This window comes from Zootoca vivipara, chromosome 5, assembly GCF_963506605.1.
Source record: "Zootoca vivipara chromosome 5, rZooViv1.1, whole genome shotgun sequence".
Classification (NCBI taxonomy): Eukaryota; Metazoa; Chordata; class Lepidosauria; order Squamata; family Lacertidae; genus Zootoca; species Zootoca vivipara.
Genome location: NC_083280.1, coordinates 55398850 through 55421431, shown reverse-complemented (window position 1 = coordinate 55421431; position 22582 = coordinate 55398850). Strand labels below are relative to the sequence as shown.

At 40.7% G+C, this 22582-nt stretch overlaps 1 protein-coding gene across 1 annotated transcript in view; it reads right to left on the bottom strand.

The window, feature by feature from the left end:
- The window catches only part of LOC118096494 (deleted in malignant brain tumors 1 protein), a 90083-nt gene extending 74730 nt beyond the window's left edge, over window positions 1-15353 (bottom strand). The window contains 21 exon segments of the mRNA XM_060275199.1: window positions 1567-1878; window positions 2445-2483; window positions 2758-2781; window positions 3348-3659; window positions 4430-4465; window positions 4719-4742; window positions 5293-5604; window positions 6375-6410; window positions 6994-7305; window positions 7819-7854; window positions 8137-8160; window positions 8693-9004; window positions 9517-9552; window positions 9826-9849; window positions 10207-10242; window positions 10400-10429; window positions 12062-12246; window positions 12348-12495; window positions 13185-13211; window positions 14043-14069; window positions 15177-15353. Of these exon segments, the coding sequence (XP_060131182.1) occupies window positions 1567-1878; window positions 2445-2483; window positions 2758-2781; window positions 3348-3659; window positions 4430-4465; window positions 4719-4742; window positions 5293-5604; window positions 6375-6410; window positions 6994-7305; window positions 7819-7854; window positions 8137-8160; window positions 8693-9004; window positions 9517-9552; window positions 9826-9849; window positions 10207-10242; window positions 10400-10429; window positions 12062-12246; window positions 12348-12495; window positions 13185-13211; window positions 14043-14069; window positions 15177-15240 (2356 nt within the window). The 5' untranslated portion in view covers window positions 15241-15353.
- Window positions 15354-22582: the final 7229 nt, after the last annotated feature.

Below are 22582 nucleotides of genomic sequence, written 5' to 3'. Positions count from 1 at the left end.
CTAAACATAAGGATAATAATTTAGTCTTTTTTAGTAGATATTATACAGGAGCAAGTTATAACATTCTGTATGCTGAAAACAATTTGGAAAGGGTATTTGGGATGTACTAGAACTGAACTGTGAACTGAACATGAACTAAACAATTAAAGAGGTAAACTTGAACTGAACTAGTTGCTTCTTTAAACAAACTTTCAAGGCTTTGATTTGATTCCAAGGTTCTTACTCATTCTCCCTGATTTTCACAATTATATCTTATGGAGAACTTTGAACTTACTTCTGGATTTAACTGCTGTGGGACTTGTAGGAAGAGCTGCAGAAACAAAAGCATGACTAAAGTGAGATCTATAGGCATTTAAATTCTGCACAATCTAAAAGTGTAGGCATGAGGTTGACGTCTGTGCCATCACCTTTGCCCCACCAATTCTAAGCAGCACAATATTTTCATCATACATGGTCAGTTTAACATTGTTTATGAACAAAGATAAAAATGGAAGAATCAGCATCTAAAAAAAGTTGCCCTCAAATGCTGACAGAATCAGACAAATAAGAGATAAAATGTACCTGTTGTATTAGGTGTTCTGGAAGCTGTGGATAAACAAATAATAAAAATATTCAGCCAGCATAAATATTAAGAAAAAGACCCTTGATGTACATAAAATAGTGACATCTGCTGGTTGATATTCTGCATCTATTTTGTTACAATCCAGCAGAACAGATTCCCAGAAGAATCGCACGCAGTCTCTGGAAGAATAAAGGCACTGCAATTAATCCTGCCTACTTCCATCCGCATGGCAACATAGGATCTTTCCTTGACCAGAGCAACTGAAACTCATGCCTTGCTTTCCTGTTGAAACAGGATGGATATCACCTCAACAAGTTATTTGCCTCTTTCTACAGAATGCAACTCCATCTTGGGTGTAGTGGAGAATATTGCACAGATGCCCCTTTAAGGCTTTTTAATAGAAAAGTTTTATGTAATAATACCAATAAGAAGCCGAAGCTGTGGCCACAGAATTTACCAAATAGACTTATACCATTTCCCCATTACCATATACCATTTATTAGTCTTCCTGCAATGAGATCTCCACTGTTAGAAATATATTAGAAGACTAATAATAATAATAATAATAATAATAATAATAATAATAATAATTTATTATTTATACCCCACCCATCGGGCTGGGCATCCCCAGCCACACTGAGCAGCTTCCAACAGAAAAATAAAATAAATTAATTGATTAAACATTAAAAGCCTCCCTAAACAGGGCTGCCTTCAGATGTCTTCTAAAAATCTGGTAGCTGTTTTTCTCTTTGACATCTGATGGGAGGGCATTCCACAGGGCGGATGCCACTACCGAGAAGGCCCTCTGCCTGGTTCCCTGCAACTTGGCTTCTCGCAACGAGGGAACCGCCAGAAGGCCCTCGGCACTGGACCTCAGTGTCCGGGCAGAACGATAGGGGTGGAGACACTCCTTCAGGTATACTGGGCCGAGGCCATTTAGGGCTTTAAAGGTCAGCACCAACACTTTGAATTGTGCTCGGAAATACAAAGGATCAGAAAGTTACCTGAGCATATGACACCAGCGTCTTCATGATGACCACAGTTGTGACTTCCCCACCCCCGATGGGAGCACAGCTCCAGAGAAGGTTCATTCCCTCTGCAGTTTACATCATCCAGGAGAATCTGTCCAGGGCCTTGGCCAAAACGGGCACTTCCTGGTGCTGACAAAGCCAATCCACATCCAAGCTTTCTGCAGACAACCTGCGCATCATTTAAGTCCCAGCCATCATCACAGACTGTCCCCCAGCTTCCTCTGTAGTTGAGTTCCACGCGTCCTTCACATGTGTTGTTCCCACCGACCAGTCTCATGGAAGCATCTTAGAACAATAAAATATCATTCTTACATAGGCAATACTATTCTATACAGTGGAACCTCGGTTTATGAACACCTCGGTTTATGAATTTTCGGTTTATGAACACCGCGGACTCATCTGGAACGGATTAATTCATTTTCCATTACTTTCAATGGGAAAGTTTGCTTCAGTTTATGAACGCTTACTCCGCGGACCGTCTGGAACGGATTAATTCACTTTCCATTACTTTCAATGGGAAAGTTCGCTTCAGTTTATGAACGCTTCAGTTTATGAACAGACTTCCAGAACCGATTGTGTTCATAAACCGAGGTACCACTGTATTGCCTTTAAATAATAAATCTGTTGTAAGTTAGGGATTTTTTCAATCATACAAAATAAACTCCCCCCCCCATGAATGCTACATTTTCCCCATGTATAATTTGCATGACCTTGAATAGAATTGTGAACTGCACTGCACTTAAGCTTGTTACTTTTTAAAAGGAACATTCCAGCCTTTAATTTGACTCCAAGGTTCTTGATCATTCTCTCCAATTTTCACAGGCGTACCTTATAGCAAACACTGAACTTACCTCTGGGTGAAACTGCTGGCTCACTTGTAGGAACTTCTTCTGCAGAAACAAACACATGACAAAAATGAGATCTATTGGCATTTGAATTCTGCACCATCTAAAAGTGTAGGCATGAGACTGACTTCTGTACCATCACTTTGGCCAAACCAATTTTGAGCAGGTGAATATTGCCGTCATACATGGTCCAATGAGCTTGTTTACCACTAGGCTTTGTCCATGTCCAAAGATAAAAATTGAAGCTGTGATCTGAAACTATCTACATCATCAACAACTTTTCCTTGAATGTTGAAGGAATCAGGCAAATAAAATGTACCTGTGGCATTAGGTCTTCTGGAAGCTGTGAATAAACAAATGATAAGAATATTCAGTCAACATAAATATTAAGAAAAAGACCCTTGATGTACATAAAATAGTGGCATCTGCTGGTTGATATTCTGCATCTATTTTGTTACAATCCAGCAGAACAGATTCCCAGAAGAATCGCACGCAGTGCTATGTCTCTGGAAGAATAAAGGCACTGCAATTAATCCTGCCTACTTCCATCCGCATGGCAACATAGGATCTTTCCTTGACCAGAGCAACTGAAACTCATGCCTTGTTGAAACTCATGCCTTGTTGAAACAGGATGGATATCACCTCAACAAGTTATTCGCCTCTTTCTACAGAATGCACCTCCATCTTGGGAGTAGTGGAGAATATTGCACAGATGCCCCTTTAAGGCTTTGTAATAAAAATGTTTTATGTAATAATCCCAATAGGAAGCAGAAGCTGTGGCCACAGAATTTACCAAATAGACTTATACCATTTCCCCATTACCATATAGCGTTTATTAGTCTTCCTGCAATGAGATCTACACTGTTAGAAATATATTAGAAGATTAAATATGAAGGATCGGAAAGTTACCTGAGCAGATGACACCAGCGTCTTCATTATGACCACAGTTGTGACTTCCCCATCCCCGATGGAAGCACAGCTCCAGAGAAGTTTCATTCCCTCTGCAGTTTACATCATCCAGGAGAATCTGGCCAGATCCTTGGCCAAAAGGGGCACTTCCTGGTGCTGACAAAGCCAATCCACATCCAAGCTTTCTGCAGACAACCTGCGCATCATTTAAGTCCCAGCCATCATCACAGACTGTCCCCCAGCTTCCTCTGTAGTTGAGTTCCACGCGTCCTTCACATCTGTTGTTCCCACCGACCAGTCTCATGGGGGGATCTTGGAACAATGCAAAACCATCCTTAGAGAAGCAATTCTTGTAAACCCAGGTTCTCCCCATCCCTAACCTAAGCATCAGACTCTACTGGCATTAGGATTTCAACATACTGACTTTAGATCTGTGGTTCCCAAGGTGGAGCCCATGGCCCACAGGGGGACAATTTGATTTTTAAGGGGGACACACCGACCAGTCTCATGGGGGGATCTTGGAACAATGCAAAACCATCCTTAGAGAAGCAATTATTGTAAACCCAGGTGCTCACCACCCCCAACTTAAGTGACAGACTCTGCTGGCTTCAGAATTTCAACATGCTGACTTTGTGGCAGCTCATCAAGAGAGTAGTTGCTGTGGAGGCCTTTTACATTAATAATTAATGAAACTTAACATATCTCCCCAGTTCTATATTGCCTTGAAAAAACAAATGTGTTCTATTTTAGGGGATTTCTTGCAGTTGTGCAGAATATACTCTCCTCCAAAAAAGAAATGTTAATGTTACATTATTCCTGTCAAAACAAAAAGTTCTTTGCTTGAACTTGCCAAGCATACTTTCCATGACCTTGAATTGAGCTGTGAATTGCAGTGGACTGAACATGTGTGTTTTGTAAAGGAAGCAATGTGAACCGGAACGAGTTCCTTTTGGTTCATGCTGAACTTAAACTTAAGCTGGTTCCTTTCTTAAAGGAAGTTTCAAGCCTTTGATTTGACTCCAAGGTGTTGCTTATTCTCCCCAATTTTCACAGGCCTCTCTTATGGCGAACACTGAACTTACCTCTGGGTGAGACTGCTGATTCCGTTGTAGGAACTTCTGCCAAAAAAAAGACGAAAGTGAGATCTTTTGTCATTTAAATTCTTCACCATCTAAAACTGGAGGTATGAGGTTGACTTCTGTACCATCGCTTTGGCCAAACCAATTACGAGCAGGTCAATGGTTCAAGAACCCTGTTTACCACTGGGCTTTGTTCATGTCCAAAGATAAAAAATGGAAGCCATGATTTGGAAGAATTTACAGTTTAACTTCCCCCCCTTATATGTTGAAGGAAATAATGAATGAAATATACCTGTTGTATGAGGTTCTCTGGAAGCTGTGGATTAAAGCACATAGTAAAAGAAATGTTTAGGCAGCATGAATATTAAGAAAAAGATCCCCATTGAACATAAGTAAATCACATCTGCTGGTCCATATTCAGCATCAATTTTGTTATAAGCCAGCAGAACTGCTTCAGAAAAGAATCACATGTGGTACTGGTTCCATGTCAGAATGAGGGCACTACATCTAATCCTGCCTATTTCCATTCACTTGTCAATGTGGGACCTTTCCTTTACCAGGGCGATTGTCCCTGATCACTTGCTTTCTTGTTGAAACAAGAGGGTTGTCACCCTTGCCTCCTTCTATAGATTGCACCTCCATCTTGGGAGTAGTGGAAGATACTGCACAGATGCCCATTTAGGGCTTTTAAAAAAATAATTAAGTTTTTAATGCAATACCTTAATCCCAACACAGTGCAGAAGCTGTGGCCATGGAATTTACCAAATAGACTTTACACCATTTCACCATTTATTCATCTTCTTGCAATGAGATCCCCACTGTTAGAAATATATTAGAAGACTAAATACAAAGGATCAGAAAGTTACCTGAGCAGATGACACCAGCGTCTTCATTATGACCACAGTTGTGACTTCCCCATCCCCGATGGAAGCACAGCTCCAGAGAAGTTTCATTCCCTCTGCAGTTTACATCATCCAGGAGAATCTGGCCAGATCCTTGGCCAAAAGGGGCATTTCCTGGTGCTGACAAAGCCAATCCACATCCAAGCTTTCTGCAGACAACCTGCGCATCATTTAAGTCCCAGCCATCATCACAGACTGTCCCCCAGCTTCCTCTGTAGTTGAGTTCCACACGTCCTTCACATCTGTTGTTCCCACCGACCAGTCTCATGGGGGGATCTTGGAACAATGCAAAACCATCCTTAGAGAAGCAATTCTTGTAAACCCAGGTTCTCCCCATCCCTAACCTAAGCATCATACTCTACTGGCATTAGGATTTCAACATACTGACTTTAGATCTGTGGTTCCCAAGGTGGAGCCCATGGCCCACAGGGGGACAATTTGATTTTTAAGGGGGACACACCGACCAGTCTCATGGGGGGATCTTGGAACAATGCAAAACCATCCTTAGAGAAGCAATTATTGTAAACCCAGGTGCTCACCACCCCCAACTTAAGTGACAGACTCTGCTGGCTTCAGAATTTCAACATGCTGACTTTGTGGCAGCTCATCAAGAGAGTAGTTGCTGTGGAGGCCTTTTACATTAATAATTAATGAAACTTAACATATCTCCCCAGTTCTATATTGGCTTGAAAAAACAAATGTGTTCTATTTTAGGGGATTTCTTGCAATTGTGAAAAATATACTCCCCTCCAAAAAAGAAATGTTAATGTTACATTATTCCTGTCAAAACAAAAAGTTCTTTGCTTGAACTTGCCAAGCATACTTTCCATGACCTTGAATTGAGCTGTGACTTGCAGTGGACTGAACATGTGTGTTTTGTAAAGGAAGCAATGTGAACCGGAACGAGTTCCTTTTGGTTCATGCTGAACTTAAACTTAAGCTGGTTCCTTTCTTAAAGCAAATTTCAAGCCTTTGATTTGACTCCAAGGTGTTGCTTATTCTCCCCAATTTTCACAGGCCTCTCTTATGGCGAACACTGAACTTACCTCTGGGTGAGACTGCTGATTCCGTTGTAGGAACTTCTGCAAAAAAGAAAAAAGGAGAATAAAGAAAAAGTGAGATCTTTTGTCATTTAAATTCTTCACCATCTAAAACTGGAGGTATGAGGTTGACTTCTGTACCATCGCTTTGGCCAAACCAATTACGAGCAGGTCAATGGTTCAAGAACCCTGTTTACCACTGGGCTTTGTTCATGTCCAAAGATAAAAAAATGGAAGCCATTATTTGGAAGAACCTACACCTTCAAAAACGTTTCCTTAAATATTGAAGGAATTACACAAACATAGCATCTTTCCTTGACCAGAACAACTGACACTCATGCCTTGCTTTCCTGTTGAAACAGGAGGCATGTCACCTCAACATGTTATTTGCCTATTTCTACAGAATGCACCACCATCTTGGGAGGAGGTAGAGAATATTGCACAGATGCCCCTTTAAGGCTTTATAATAAGAACATTTTATGCAATAATCCCAATAGGAAGCAAAAACTGTCACAATTTACCAAATAGACTTTATACCATTTCACCATTTATTCGTCTTCTTGCAATGAAATCCCCAATGTTAGAAATATATTAGAAGACTAAATACAAAGGATCAGAAAGTTACCTGAGCAGATGACACCAGCGTCTTCATTATGACCACAATTGTGACTTCCCCACCCCCGATGGGAGCACAGCTCCAGAGAAGTTTCATTCCCTCTGCAGTTTACATCATCCAGGAGAATCTGTCCAGGGCCTTGGCCAAAACGGGCACTTCCTGGTGCTGACAAAGCCAATCCACATCCAAGCTTTCTGCAGACAACCTGCGCATCATTTAAGTCCCAGCCATCATCACAGACTGTCCCCCAGCTTCCTCTGTAGTTGAGTTCCACGCGTCCTTCACATCTGTTGTTCCCACCGACCAGTCTCATGGGGGGATCTTGGAACAATGCAAAACCATCCTTAGAGAAGCAATTCTTTTAAACCCAGGTGCTCACCATCCCCAACTTAAGTGACAGACTCTGCTGGCATCAGAATGTCAACATGTTGACTTTGTGGCAGCTCATCAAGAGAGTAGTTGCTGTGGAGGCCTTTTACATTAATAACTAATGAAACTTAACATATCTCCCCAGTTCTATATTAGCTTGAAAAAAACAAATTTGTTCTATGTTAGGGGATTTCTTGCAATTGTGCAAAATATACTCCCCTCCGAAAAAGAAATGTTAATGTTACATTATTCCTGTCAAAACAAAAAGCTCTCTGCTTGAACTTGCCAAGCATACTTTCCATGACCATGAATTCAGCTGTGAACTGCAGTGGACTGAACATGTCTGTTTTGTAAAGGAAGCAATGTGAACCGGAACCAGTTCCTTTTGGGTCATGCTGAACACCAAGGTTTTGCTCATTCTCCCCAAATTTCACAGGCCTCTCTTATGGTGAACACTGAACTTACCTCTGGGTGAAACTGCTGGCTCACTTGTAGGAACTTCTGCAGAAACAAACATATGACAAAAGTGAGATCTACTGGCATTTAAATTCTGCACCATCTAAAAGTGTAGGCATGAGATTGACTTCTGTACCGTCACTTTGGCCAAACCCATTTCGAGCAGGCGAATATTACCATCATACATGGTCCAATGAGCCTGTTTACCACTGGGCTTTGTTCATGTCCAAAGATAAAAAATGGAAGCCATGATTTGGAAGAATTTACGGTTTAATTCCCCCCCCCTTATATGTTGAAGGAATTAGGCAAATAATGAATGAAATATACCTGTTGTATGAGGTTCTCTGGAAGCTGTGGATTAAAGCAAATAGTAAAAGAAATGTTTAGGCAGCATGAATATTAAGAAAAAGATCCCCAATGAACATCTGCTGGTCCATATTCAGCATCAATTTTGTTATAAGCCAGCAGAACTGCTTCAGAAAAGAATCACATGTGGTACTGGTTCCATGTCAGAATGAGGGCACTACATCTAATCCTGCCTATTTCCATTCACTTGTCAATGTGGGACCTTTCCTTTACCAGGGCGATTGTCCCTGATCACTTGCTTTCTTGTTGAAACAAGAGGGTTGTCACCCTTGCCTCCTTCTATAGATTGCACCTCCATCTTGGGAGTAGTGGAAGATACTGCACAGATGCCCATTTAGGGCTTAAAAAAAATTTTTTTTTTATTCAATACTGTAATCCCAACACAGTGCAGAAGCTGTGGCCATGGAATTTACCAAATAGACTTTACACCATTTCACCATTTATTCATCTTCTTGCAATGAGATCCCCACTGTTAGAAATATATTAGAAGACTAAATACAAAGGATCAGAAAGTTACCTGAGCAGATGACACCAGCGTCTTCATTATGACCACAGTTGTGACTTCCCCATCCCCGATGGAAGCACAGCTCCAGAGAAGTTTCATTCCCTCTGCAGTTTACATCATCCAGGAGAATCTGGCCAGATCCTTGGCCAAAAGGGGCATTTCCTGGTGCTGACAAAGCCAATCCACATCCAAGCTTTCTGCAAACAACCTGCGCATCATTTAAGTCCCAGCCATCATCACAGACTGTCCCCCAGCTTCCTCTGTAGTTGAGTTCCACGCGTCCTTCACATCTGTTGTTCCCACCGACCAGTCTCATGGGGGGATCTTGGAACAATGCAAAACCATCCTTAGAGAAGCAATTCTTTTAAACCCAGGTGCTCACCATCCCCAACTTCAGTGACAGACTCTGCTGGCATCAGAATTTCAACATGTTGATTTTGTGGCAGCTCATCAAGAGAGTAGTTGCTGTGGAGGCCTTTTACATTAATAACTAATGAAACTTCACATATCTCCCCAGTTCTATATTGCCTTGAAAAAACAAATGTGTTCTATGTTAGGGGATTTCTTGCAATTGTGAAAAATATACTCCCCTCCAAAAAAGAAATTTTAATGTTACATTATTCCTGTCAAAACAAAAAGCTCTCTGCTTGAACTTGCCAAGCATACTTTCCATGACCTTGAATTGAGCTGTGAACTGCAGTGGACTGAACATGTCTGTTTTGTAAAGGAAGCAATGTGAACCGGAACCAGTTCCTTTTGGGTCATGCTGAACACCAAGGTTTTGCTCATTCTCCCCAATTTTCACTGGCCTCTCTCATGGCGAACACTGAACTTACCTCTGGGTGAAACTGCTGGCTCACTTGTAGGAACTTCTGCAGAAACAAACATATGACAAAAGTGAGATCTTTTGTCATTTAAATTCTGCACCATCTAAAAGTGTAGGCATGAGATTGACTTCTGTACCGTCACTTTGGCCAAAACAATTTTGAGCAGGCGAATATTACCATCATACATGGTCCAATGAGCCTGTTTACCACTGGGCTTTGTTCATGTCCAAAGATAAAAAATGGAAGCCATGATTTGGAAGAATTTACAGTTTAACTTCCCCCCCTTATATGTTGAAGGAAATAATGAATGAAATATACCTGTTGTATGAGGTTCTCTGGAAGCTGTGGATTAAAGCACATAGTAAAAGAAATGTTTAGGCAGCATGAATATTAAGAAAAAGATCCCCAATGAACATAAGTAAATCACATCTGCTGGTCCATATTCAGCATCAATTTTGTTATAAGCCAGCAGAACTGCTTCAGAAAAGAATCACATGTGGTACTGGTTCCATGTCAGAATGAGGGCACTACATCTAATTCTGCCTATTTCCATTCACAAGTTCCTTTTGGATCATGCTGTACTTAAACTTAAGCTGGTTCCTTTCTTAAAGGAAGTTTCAAGCCTTTGATTTGACTCCAAGGTTTTGCTCATTCTCCCCAATTTTCACAGGCCTCTCTTATGGCGAACACTGAACTTACCTCTGGGTGAGACTGCTGATTCCGTTGTAGGAACTTCTGCCAAAAAAAAGACGAAAGTGAGATCTTTTGTCATTTAAATTCTTCACCATCTAAAACTGGAGGTATGAGGTTGACTTCTTAGATACTAAGTCATCTAAAATACATAGTATGTATTATTTGTCAGATTTTAAAATAAGTAGCAGATTTTCCTTACCGTTAATTTGTGGGAGTCCTGTGGTTAATTCTTTGAAAAGATAGGAATATAGGAAAAACAAGAATTAAGAGCAACATTACTGGAAATCTCAGCTTTTATAGCAGTGAATTTTGTTTTAATACTAAGTCATAGTATGTATTATGTAGCAGATTTTTAAATAAGTAGCACATTTTCCTTACCAGTAGTTTGCGGGAATTCTGTGGTTAATTCTTTGAAAAGAAACAAACAAAAAGGATTCCGAGCAGCGTTACAATTAAACCCATTTAAGGGGGAGTAGCCCTGGCAATGGATTTTGTTTTAATACCAAATGATCTTACAAGTATACAGCATTTACTTGTAAATGAATGGTGAATTGTTGAAAATGAGGGGGTGTGTGTGAGTAAATAAACAAAGTGCATATAAAAACAATATGTCCTTCAACCGTATGTATGGTCCCTGGGATAGTGTCCCTGGGGCCATAGGAAGCACTGGATCTTTCTCTCCAAAGGTGGAAAGAGCTGTCCAGCCTTGAAGAGGGCAATCAGGTCCCTCCTCCTCAGTGCCAAGCATCTTTTCCTATCAATATGGAGCAAAGAGTTTCAGACGAAGGTGCTAAAAGTTCCCATTCATACCACATTTACCCATGTTAGGGGGGATCCAACTCCTTTCCATCCTGAAGGGTTCAATGCCTTCCCAGTCACTAACATGCCCCCAAACTGGGGAGCTAACTATATCAGTTCCAATTTCCTCATCAAAATGTCCTTCCATATTCCCCCCCCCCCATTTAATACACTTTTTCTATTTCTACGTTTAGACACTCCAAGATCCAGTCAATCCAGATTAAATGAGAAGATAAAATGGGACTGGCTGCATTTTGATGAAGACTATGCCATGTGGATGCTGTGCAAAACTCGAATGCATGAGCAGTACCAAGTCCATAGTAAACAGCCTTGTGAAAAAGACTAAATGTCACTTTCAGCTGCAGCTCCCCAGTTCTTCAGATGTAATCTCTCCCAGCACCACCTGGAGATGCTGTGCACCAGATCTGGGACCTTTGCATGCAAATATGTGCTGTGCCACTCAGCCATAGCCTTCCCACAGTCAACATGGCACTCTGAAGACAAGCAAAGGTCAAAGCAGGCACCCCCCTCCACAACTGACTTCATGTTACAAGGTGGCTGTAATGCACAAAACCCTCTGGAGGGATCTGCCTGCAATTTGGCAGGCTTACAACACTCTTGAAGGGATCATTAGCCTACAAACACCAAGCAATTCTGTGACAAGAAAAAAAAAGTATAGCCAATGTGGGGGAAACAGAAATTCTGATTTAACAGAGCTGATTTGGGCCCAAATAAAAAATCTTATGGGAAAGGCACAAAATGGGTCCAAAACAGACTGACTTGATCCTAGTGATACAGGTGCATATGCAAGGTAAATATTATGGGCAGTACACACCTATTTAATTTATATAAATAGCTCACTTCCCAACCCACATTGGCCCATGAGAGTTGGGTGAATCTAACTCTGAAATTTTGTTCCATGAGGAGGACTTTGGCTGTGTTAGGCCCCTATATTTTAATCCCAAAACAAAATCTCAGATGCCAAAAGTGTTGAGATTCTAGTCCAACAAAAAGCAAAGATATTTGGCTGTAGGGAAAAGAAATGTATGACTTCCAAGATTACCTGCTATATCGTAATAGGCAAAAAAGCCAGTGCCTGAGGAATAAGACTGTCTGTGGAGCAGAACTGTCATAGTGCCTGTATAGGAAGTGAATACCCAACCCCAGCCACTGCATATATTCCCAAGTAGTGCTGATTGATAAACCTTTCCGTCGTAGACATGAACATATTCATGAATACAGTCCAAACTGTGAAGATAAAAGAGCACAAAACCATCTTATTTCAAGCAAGAGCTCCTGGGCCCTGTCCCATCCCAAAGTTTGCAGTATCAAATAAAGTGAGTACTTACTTCAAATAATCAAGAGTTAGCACTATAGGGCTAAAATCATAGGAATGGATTGTCCAGAGACACTGCATGATGCTTCCATCACCATTGTAATACGGGCCAGAAAACGACTGAGATGGATTTGAGAAAGTATTGCCACATTCATGGATTCCTAGTAAACATACAATTAAACACTGATTATCTCAGTCCCACCCCCCACCCCCCAAAAGCAATCCTGGTAACAATTCTCTGTCTTCACCTAGACCCTGGTGCTTATAAGGACTGAGTTTCTTGTGGTCCTTCTTTTTCCTTCAGCCACCAGAAATATCAGGTTTGCTTGGCTTGCAAAATTTCAGCCAAATGATCGATGTGCCACAAGCAATGAGCTGCCATCAGTAGAGGAATAAGGACTAGACCCATAAGCCCATTGAATCCAGTTTACCCGATCTCCAGCATAGGATACTCTATAACACAGGATATATTTCATGGGCCCACCCAATTCAATATGTTTGTTTGTTTGTTTGTTTGTAAATGCTATTTTTTCAGGATAGAAATATAGCATTTCTTAAAAAGTGATGTTTTCTTGATCAGAGAACAAGGGAAAGAAGGAACAGTGTTTTTATTCTAGATCAGATGGTTATGCTTCCCAATACAACATGCCCATTGCTTCCAGTTCCACACTTATATGTGAATTTCCATGCAAAGTCGTTTTCATTTTTTACTTTGTGTCATAAAAAAATGACTCAGCAACCTTAAAAACATTTCTCACTGAAGCTTAGACACTCCACCATGTAGCAGACAGTCTTGCTTGCAAAAAAAGGTCACAACTGGAATGTGAAAAAGTAGAAGGCAGGCACTCACCAGTAGTTTGTGCAAACATTGCTGGTCCTAAAGAAAGATGAACAATGATCAGCAAATTTATTTATTTATTTATTTATTTCGGCAGGCTTAGAACACTCCTGAAGGGCTCCTTTCCCCACAACTACCAACCAATTCTCTCTAGAACATGGTGTTTGGCATAGAGGGGAGGTTTCTTCTGCCACCATCCCTGCTGCCTCTGCTTCCCTTGGCCTAAGGTAAGTTTCTGGGCCTTAGAGAATGGAATGGCAGTGGAGGTTTGCTGTAGCTTCCAAATCTGGTCATCTGAGCCAAATAACCCATGCACCACAAGCAGAGGGCTGCCATCAGGAATAAGGACTAGACCAGGCATCCCCAAACTTCGGCCCTCCAAATTTTTTGGACTACAATTCCCATCATCCCTGACCACTGGTCCTCTTAACTAGGGATCATGGGAGTTGTAGGCCAAAACATATGGAGAGCCACAGTTTGGGGATGCCTGGACTAGACCCACAAGCCCAGTGAATCCAGCTTACCTCCTTGTCCCAAAACACCCCCAGCATAGGTTTAAAGACATAGGTTCTCTTTTCAGAATGATAAACCTGTTCACAAGGAATTCAACAGTTTGCCAAACCATTCATATTTGGGGTGGGGTGAGCAACCTGATTTACTTCCATTTGAGCCAGGAATGGCTAACCACAGCCTAGAAACTGCAACAGGCACCACAAGTCTTTTTTCTTTTTTTTCTTTGTGTCAAAACAATGGCTCAGCTACCTTAGGAACATTTCTCACCAGAACTCGCATGTGATCCATGTAACAGGGAATCCTGCTTGTGGAAAAAGTCACACTTGGGATGAGAAAAAGTAAGAGGGAGGGACTCACCAGTAGTTTCTGCAATAGTTGTCGTTCCTAAAGAAATAGGAACATTGATCAGCAAATCTAAATATCAGTACTGTATTTTATTTTGGGACACTTAAAACACGCCTGAAGGACTCGTTTCCCCACAAATACCAACCAATTCTGGCCTTGACAGAATAGGAGTGAGGTGCACTGTTTGGCACTGGTCCTGCCAGAGCTTGAGGCCACGGCTGTTTACCACCATCCCTGCTCACTCTGTCTTCCCTTGCCTTCTGGGACTTGGAGAATGGAAAGAGAGTGAAGGTAGATACCTATTTTTACACCTTCATGAGCATTTACATCTAATACTCACGAAGTCCTCGAGCTAAAAACCTGTGCTCACTAGAGTACTCTTCACTGGGTATTCATTATTCTCAAATGTGTGTACACAGAGAAAAGGCAACAAAATTGCAACTGAATGTCTGATTATTCAGTTGGAGGATTGCTTCTGTATGATTCCTACTCTTATCTGGAACTGAGACGTCATTTGCCATAGTAAATCTGTATGGGACTGTGTCCGCAGCCATGATATCTAATAGCCCCTCATCTTGAGAAATATCCTGTACGTACTTATTTTAACATTCTACAGTGGTACCTCGGAAGACAAATGCCTCACACAACGAAAAACTCGCAAGACGAAAGCGTTTTGTGATCTTTTTGTTGACTCGCAAGACAAATTTTTCTATGGCTGTGCTTCGCAGGACGATTTTTTTTGCTTTGCTTTGTTTAAATTGGAAAACCGCAAGACGAAATTTTTGCAATACAAAACGACTCGGGGAACAAATTAATTTCGTCTTGCGAGGCACCACTGTACTTCTTTCCCGCCTTTCCTCATTGACTTCCCCCAGTATCTTCTGCTCATACCTGCCCATCATCAATATATTAGAATTTCCAAAAGCAGGTAAGATTTTGCCAAATTTAGGATGAAACTAACAACACCTATATTGAGAATAGCTTGTATGTTTTGATGGAGTCTTAAATACTCAAGTCAGCTTCATATGTTCCTTTGCAACAAATTCTTCCCATCATTAACTATCAATTTGTAAGGTCAGCATAGAGAAGGGGAACAAGAAAGAGCAAGAGCAAGAGCAAGAATGTTTATAATTTAAGCCATATTACCTGATGCAGTTAAACATATTTCATGAAACAGGAACAGCCAAGGAAAGATCAGGAAGGAACTCATTTTTACCAGATCGCCTTCTAAGTTGATTAAGCATGCACCAGAATATATAGGAATGAAATTTGAAAGGGCGTGCCATGCAATTTGATATTTTTTACTTTATCTCATTATAGTTGGACAGAGGGCTACTGTCTAATGGTGTTTATGTTGTCAAGGCATTGCTTATAGTAATGCTACACTTTGTTATTCTAATTTTTAAAAAACCCATTTCCCGATTCCAAGACACAGAGTATTGTTCAATTCTTGTAATGGAAAGATAATAATCACTTATGCCAATTCAAATGCACATGTACATATTGGCAGAAAGTATTGTTCTCATTAGACGTTGCTGTGGTCTTTCATTGACCTTGGCATGAGACATGAAAAAAGCCTCTGATAGGTTGTGATGGAAGTTCTTGTACCCACAGAAATAAGAGAAGGGCAAGAACTCAGCCACGTTGGGAAAGTGAGACTGCAAGTGCTTCAGCAGATTTCTTGTAATCTTTAACTAAGGAGGAATTCCTTCGTTAAAAATATCTCCTTAGTTAAATATTACATTTTTAACTAAGGAATTCCCCCTTAGTTAAAGATTACAAAAAATCTGCTGAAGCACTTACAGTCTCACTTTCCCAACGCGGCTACTCCCATAAAGTATAATCCAACTGCAGAAGGGACTTTTTGAAACTATTGTATCATTTGAACTACTATCAGGAATACATTACTACGGTGGCCTGAGTTCTTGCCCTTCTATTATTTCTATGGGATCTTCAGTCAGGAAGTTCTTGTACAGCACAATGCAATTGGACCTTCTATTTCAGTACCTACCATTACAATTATCCAGATCCATTTAACTTTGTCTGTGATCATCATCTAAGACCCTTCTTCATGTGCCTCCTCCACAAAAGGTCTGGAGAGTGGCAACATGAGAACAGGCTTTTTCTGTGCAGGCTCCCCATTTGTCGAATTCTCTCCCCAGGGGCGCTTGCCTGGCACCTTCATTACCTATCTTTAGATGCCAGGCAAAAACATTCTTCTTTTTCCAGGCCTTTGGCTAATTAAATAATCTATGGCCTTTAAAACTGTGTTGTTTGTTACTATGTTATGTATTTTTGTGGGTTTATATTGTAAACCTCCATGTGAACCTTGGATGAAGGGCAATATAGAAATTTAATAAATAAATAACTTTGGAACATTTTTTTAATTCTGTCTGATTTCATGTGATCCTACGCTTATGGTCATAAAGCTATGTTGTGGAATTTGAACTCTTGTCATCAGAAAGAAAGGCAAATGAATATGCTATGGTATCTTTTTGTATTTGTGTTGTGAACTTTGCTTGTCAAAGATTGCCGCCCCTTGCTGTTTAGTGGAGATGAATTTGCCACACACTCCTTCTCGGAAGAAGACACACATTGGTCTCTTCCATAGACATGGGATTTGGGGGATCATATAGGCAGGAGTGCCCAATAGGAGGAGAATAATCAGGCTGCTATTTAAGCCTGTGCCATCCCCTCCACTTCCTTCTTCTCTTTTGCAGTGCTCACCCTCCCTCCATCTACAGTGTGGGTGGGGTTGTGTTTTTTTGCTAGTCTCTCTTTCTGGGAGCTAAATATAATTTGGGGGGTAAGTTCCTGTTTTCTCCTTGCAACTCTCCCTTTTCCACCCACCCTGTAGGGTTATTTGATTTGCTGCTAATGTATGCACTTATATAGTCTGTTTGGAATATGGTGTGGGCAGGTAAGGGAATTTAAAAATTCCATTGGCAGGCACTCTGAGGCATTATGGGGCGAAGGGACATTTTGAGTCCTCCTCAGCAGCTTTCAACTTCAAGAGTCCCTTGGGCTGCCCTTTAGGCCTGGCCTGTGCATCTCGGTGAATACTAGACAGCAGGCCCCAGGTATGCATGTAGTCATTGCCAAGGCTCACATAGCAAGGAGGAAGAATTTTATTCCAATTCCTGGCAAGGAGGAAGAAATTTATTCCAATTCCTGGCCAGAGAGTCACAGAATGCAACTGTTTGCATGCCCCTGTGGAGTGGAGAAATGCTTTCCTTATTTACATTCATTCCAACCCATCTGCCCATAGTTACATAATTTGGTTACTGTTTGGCAGATTTTGAATAAATATGACCTTTTCAGTATTACTCTGTCTCTCAAGTCTTCTTCCGGAGTGTGTTTATAAATGTTTATAGTAAGGACATACCTCTGTTGGTTTGACATTTATTGAACTGTGGATGTTAACAGTAATTGGAAAATTTCCTCAACATGTTAACAGCTTCAAACTAATGCCAGCAAAGTGCCTCAATTGTTTTACAAATTTGAAGGCTTAACCTGTTTATCTAGGTCAGAAAAGGACTCTGCACTAACCAATGCAGAGCTATCAATGCCAATCAAAACTGTACTGCACATAGCCTAAGAAGCAGTGTGGCTGTGAACAATGCATTAAAATATTCAGAACTTGTATACATTATATACTGGATGTATGGCAATGCAAATTTGCCCTGCTTCAAATGGACCAGATAACTTTTCTGTAGTAATATATCACCCATTTTTAAAGTCATGAATCCATGTTTTCTACTGGTATGGAATTAGCTTCTATGTTTATATATGACTGGGGGCATAGAACTAATCTGGCATCAAGTAAGAAAGAGGAAGAGCACATAGGACTCAGCTTCAGGCATTTACCTTCCGTAAACCATTACAGGTGGTCACAGTCATTTAAAGCTACCTAGCTAATATTTCATGAATTTCTTCAAATAAAATTGTCAGAATGTATAATCTTGACTGTTCCTCAGCTGTCACCTAAACTGGAGAATGGAGCATGCAAATTAATGATTGAATCACTGCAATGTTGCCAAATAAGACCTAATCAGCTCCATCTGGTACGCAGGCTGAGACCCTATCTGCCCGCAGACTGTCTTGCCAGAGTGGTGCATTAGGGTGTGTCATTTAAGGACGATTTTTTTAAAAAAATTTTTTTGCACAATGAGGGGTTCTAAAAATATGTTATTGCACATGAGGAATTCAAATCTGCAATTATTTTTATGATTGGTTGATGTTTAGCTTGGTAAATTGAGATCTGTTTGAAGTACACTAAAAAAAAGCCGAAAACTCGCATTTTGAAGCAAAGTTAAAGTTTTTAATCATTTTATACAAGCGAAAATATAAAGAAATTTTGTTTCCAGCTGTAACAACATATCATTACTTTATCTTAGGCATCCCCAAACTGTGGCCCTCCAGATGTTTTGCCTACAACTCCCATGATCCCTAGCTAACAGGACCAATGATCAGGGATGATGGGGATTGTAGTCCAAAACATCTGGAGGGCCGAAGTTTGGGGATGCCTGCTTTATCTTATAACGTCGTATTATAGTAAAAAAGAATAATAAATTAACAACTTCAAGGGCTGGTGTCACATGATCATGTATCTGCTGAGGGCCCACATCTGAGTAGGAGAGCCACTGGCAGAAGCCCCCTGGACCATGCTCTTCAAAAGAAGTGTACACTGTTAAAATTTGATTCCTGTAGAATCTAAAGGCCTGCTCTTGATCCTCACAAAGATGGTGTCAGACTTAGAGAAACCATATTCCATGCAGGTCAAGACTTCTGTTCATTTATGGTTCTGAAGCAGGAGAATATATAGTATTTCCATCCTTCCATCACTGTGATAGAAGGGTTACCATAATGCTTCTTATCCATGCTACTATTGAAGGAACTAAAATCTTGTCTTTCTTAAAATGTGGCAATCCTTATCTTAAGATTGGGTGCCTGCCCAACAGCCTTAATCCTACACTATCAGAATGCTGTTTTTGCACCCCCAATTTATCCAATAAGGAAAGACCGTCACTCGACTAAACTTTGGTAGCTCTACTTTACAGTGTATTTTTAACACCTCCAAGTAGTTTATCCAGTCCTCTGCATAGACTTCCTTATCGTGTTTATCATCATAGCTATTCTTCAAAGAAAACATGCTTTTCTCCTTCATGGGAATAAAATTCTGTTTGCAAAGGGTGAGAGTGAGCAACAAAAGGACACAATTCTCTGCTGAATATAGTATATATATATATATATATATATATATATATATATATATATATATATATATATATATATATATAATATAGTATAGTATAATAAAATGATGTTGGTGGGTGAGGATCCCAGCTCCTTTGATGACCACACAATTGTTCTGGTACCAGAGATGCTCTGTAACATATTCAAGCAAGACCCCAGCCCCCAGTCTCCAATGCAACACAGAAGACAATTGCTAGGGCTGGTTAGATGTCCTCATGCCACCCCATTCTGTCTATCTCGGATAGATGAGAAATCTACTTGTCAGAGCATTTCGGCTTTGAAACCCCAACTATCTCAGTGGGTGGACTGGTGGTGGAAAGCAAAAAAGATATCACATACTGTTGAATAATATTAATATTAATAGTACAGATAACTACAATACATATATAAGAGAACTACAATACAGTGGTACCCCACAAGACGAATGCCTGATGCAACGAAAAACTCACAAGATGAAAGCGTTTTGTGTTGCGCGAGGCGACTCGCAAGACAAAGTTTCCTATGACCGTGCTTCGCAAGACAAATAGGAATGCATTAACTAAATGGGTAGACCGGGTAAACCGGGAAAATTTTAAACCGTGCTTTGCAAGACGAGTTTTTTGCTATATGAAGCGACTTGCAGAACAAATTAATTTCATCTTGCAAGGTACCACTGTATCTTGTAATCAATTTTAGGCACTTATCAACATCTGTTTTCATCAAAATTGGGGAATAACCTATATGTTTATAAATGACAGGAAAATTTAAAAAATGTTAAAAAGTAGGAACTTTTCACATAGAGATTTACCAAGCAAGACCTCAATATTTACAAGGAACCAAAATAGATTTCAAATTACCTCACCATACCACAACTTTTTAACACCCCTCAAATCAGGATTTTTAAAGATGAAAAATTCAACACGCCCTAGTGGTGCATACTCTAGTTATCTCTCACTTGGACTACTGCAATGCGCTCTACGTGGGGCTACATGGGGCTACCTTTGAAGGTGACCCAGAAACTACAACTAATCCAGAATGCGGCAGCTAGACTGGTGACTGGGAGCTGCCGCCGAGACCACATAACACCGGTCTTGAAAGACCTACATTGGCTCCCAGTACGTTTCTGAGCACAATTCAAAGTATTGGTGCTGACCTTTAAAGCCCTAAATGGCCTTGGTCCAGTATACCTGAAGGAACGTCTCCACCCCCATTGTTCTGCCCGGACACTGAGGTCCAGCACCGAGGGCCTTCTGATGGCTCGCTCATTGCAAGAAGCCAAGTTACAGGGAACCAATCAGAGGTCTTCTCAGTAGTGGCCCCCGCCCTGTGGCATGCCCTCCCACCAGATGTCAAAGAGAAAAACAACTACCAGACTTTTAGAAGACATCTGAAGGCAGCCCTGTTTAGGGAAGCTTTTAATGTTTAATAGATTATTAAACTTTTCTGTTGGAAGCCACCCAGAGTGGCTGGAGAGACCCAGCCAGATGGGAAATAATATATTATTATTATTATTATTATTATTATTATTATTATTATTATTATTATTATATTCCCCCCTTCCCTTTCCAGATGGTTTGGATAGTTTGGTGGGGATTTAATCTGTGTCAAACTCAAAAAACAAAACAAAAAACCAACCAACAAAAAACCTTGAACATTGTGTTTCCTCCAAATTGAAAAGGAGTCAGAAAACAAACACATGTATTTCTGCAGTTATGTCAGAGATCAGGCTCTGATGAGGAATGGTGGGAGCCCCTCTCTCTCCCTGCTCAAGGCCAGGATCTTGAAACTACACAGGAGCAGGAGAAAAGTATTGATCTGGAACAATGGTTTGCAGAGGGACACAGTTCAGAGACCGATAGTTGGGCAGATTGGGGAGGTGAACAACAAGGAGAAGAGGAACGGGTGGAGGGAGAGCTGGCTGATTCTCCTTTACTGGAAAATGTGCAACCTATCAGCCCTAGGGCTAGAAGACTGGATAAGGTAGCCTCTCAAAATGCTCAGTGGTTGAGGGATCATGTGGCTAGCAGACAGGAGGATAGAAGTGACTCAAGGGAAGTGGGAGGAACTCAGTTGAGGACACCTGCACTTGTTCATGTGTGTGTTGACTTTTTTTCCTGTTGCTGGTGAGAGACTGCTTTCGCTTTGTGCTGTTATCTACAGTCAAGGTGCGGGGGGAGCCTAGCCTCAAAGCCTGACAAGTTATGTTTCAATATCTGGACTCAAACAAATAAAGTCATGCTAATAATTTAAAAAATATTTTAAATATTTAGAGTTTCAAATGATTCTATTAAACACAGTATTTTGTACTTTTAAACATAACCATGAGACATTCACACTTCCACAGCTGGTGCACTCAAATTGATGCTGGAAACGTATCTTGATCTCCAGTATATTCTGGTTTGGGAGCATAACCAGGCGTGAGAGGAAACAAGTCAACACAGAGGTTGGTTCTTTTTTAATCTAGAAAATGGAAGATGGAACTGTATTGGTTAGATTCTTTCTGGAAATGTGGAGTGTTAGTTGTTTCGTTTGTTTTACCTGTAAGACAGTGTGTGTCTTGATCCCTTTCCCCACCATACCAGCACAGGGGCTAGAAAACAAGCATTACCGGTAAGATCTAGTAATGCAAGAAAAGTCTTGACTCCTGTTGCTCTCATATTTTTTAAGTGGCCACTAGGTGGCATTGTTCAGGCATAGAAAAACTGTTTACATGGGGGCCCTAGGAAATCCAGAAAATTAGAAATCTTATTTCCTTTTCCTTCCCTTATTCATATTTTAAGAATGGTTTAGTGCTGGGCCATCAGTGTGTGGAAATGAAATTAGGGGTCTCTTATCTGTAAGGCATGTTGTATGAGGAATTTAATTTGTTTTCTGAAATGCTTAGTAAATTTCTAGTGCTACCGGTATGTATAAATGTGAGCTACTGAGTACATGTGGATGGTGCTTTGTTAGCTGGAAGAGCAGTAGGTTGCTACGCAATATGCTCCTATTAGAAAATCTCCACAATCCTAGAGAAGTAAGACTCGTTGAGTTGAATGGAATGTACTCCCATGTAAGTGAATATAGGGCTGAAATCTTTAGGTCATCTATGTTGACTCCCAGTGCACCAATAATTTATTTTAGGTCATAGATAAGAATGCAGGGTGTTCACTGATTCAGCATCATTGGCTCTGCTCCTTGGCCATGCTGGTAGGGGCTGATGGGAATTGCAGTCCACAACATCTGGAGGGTGACATGTTGGCCACCCATGATTCAGTCGAAAACAAAAGGGTGAGTGCTTCTGCTATAAACATTGCAATCCAGCAGTGTCCATCTCT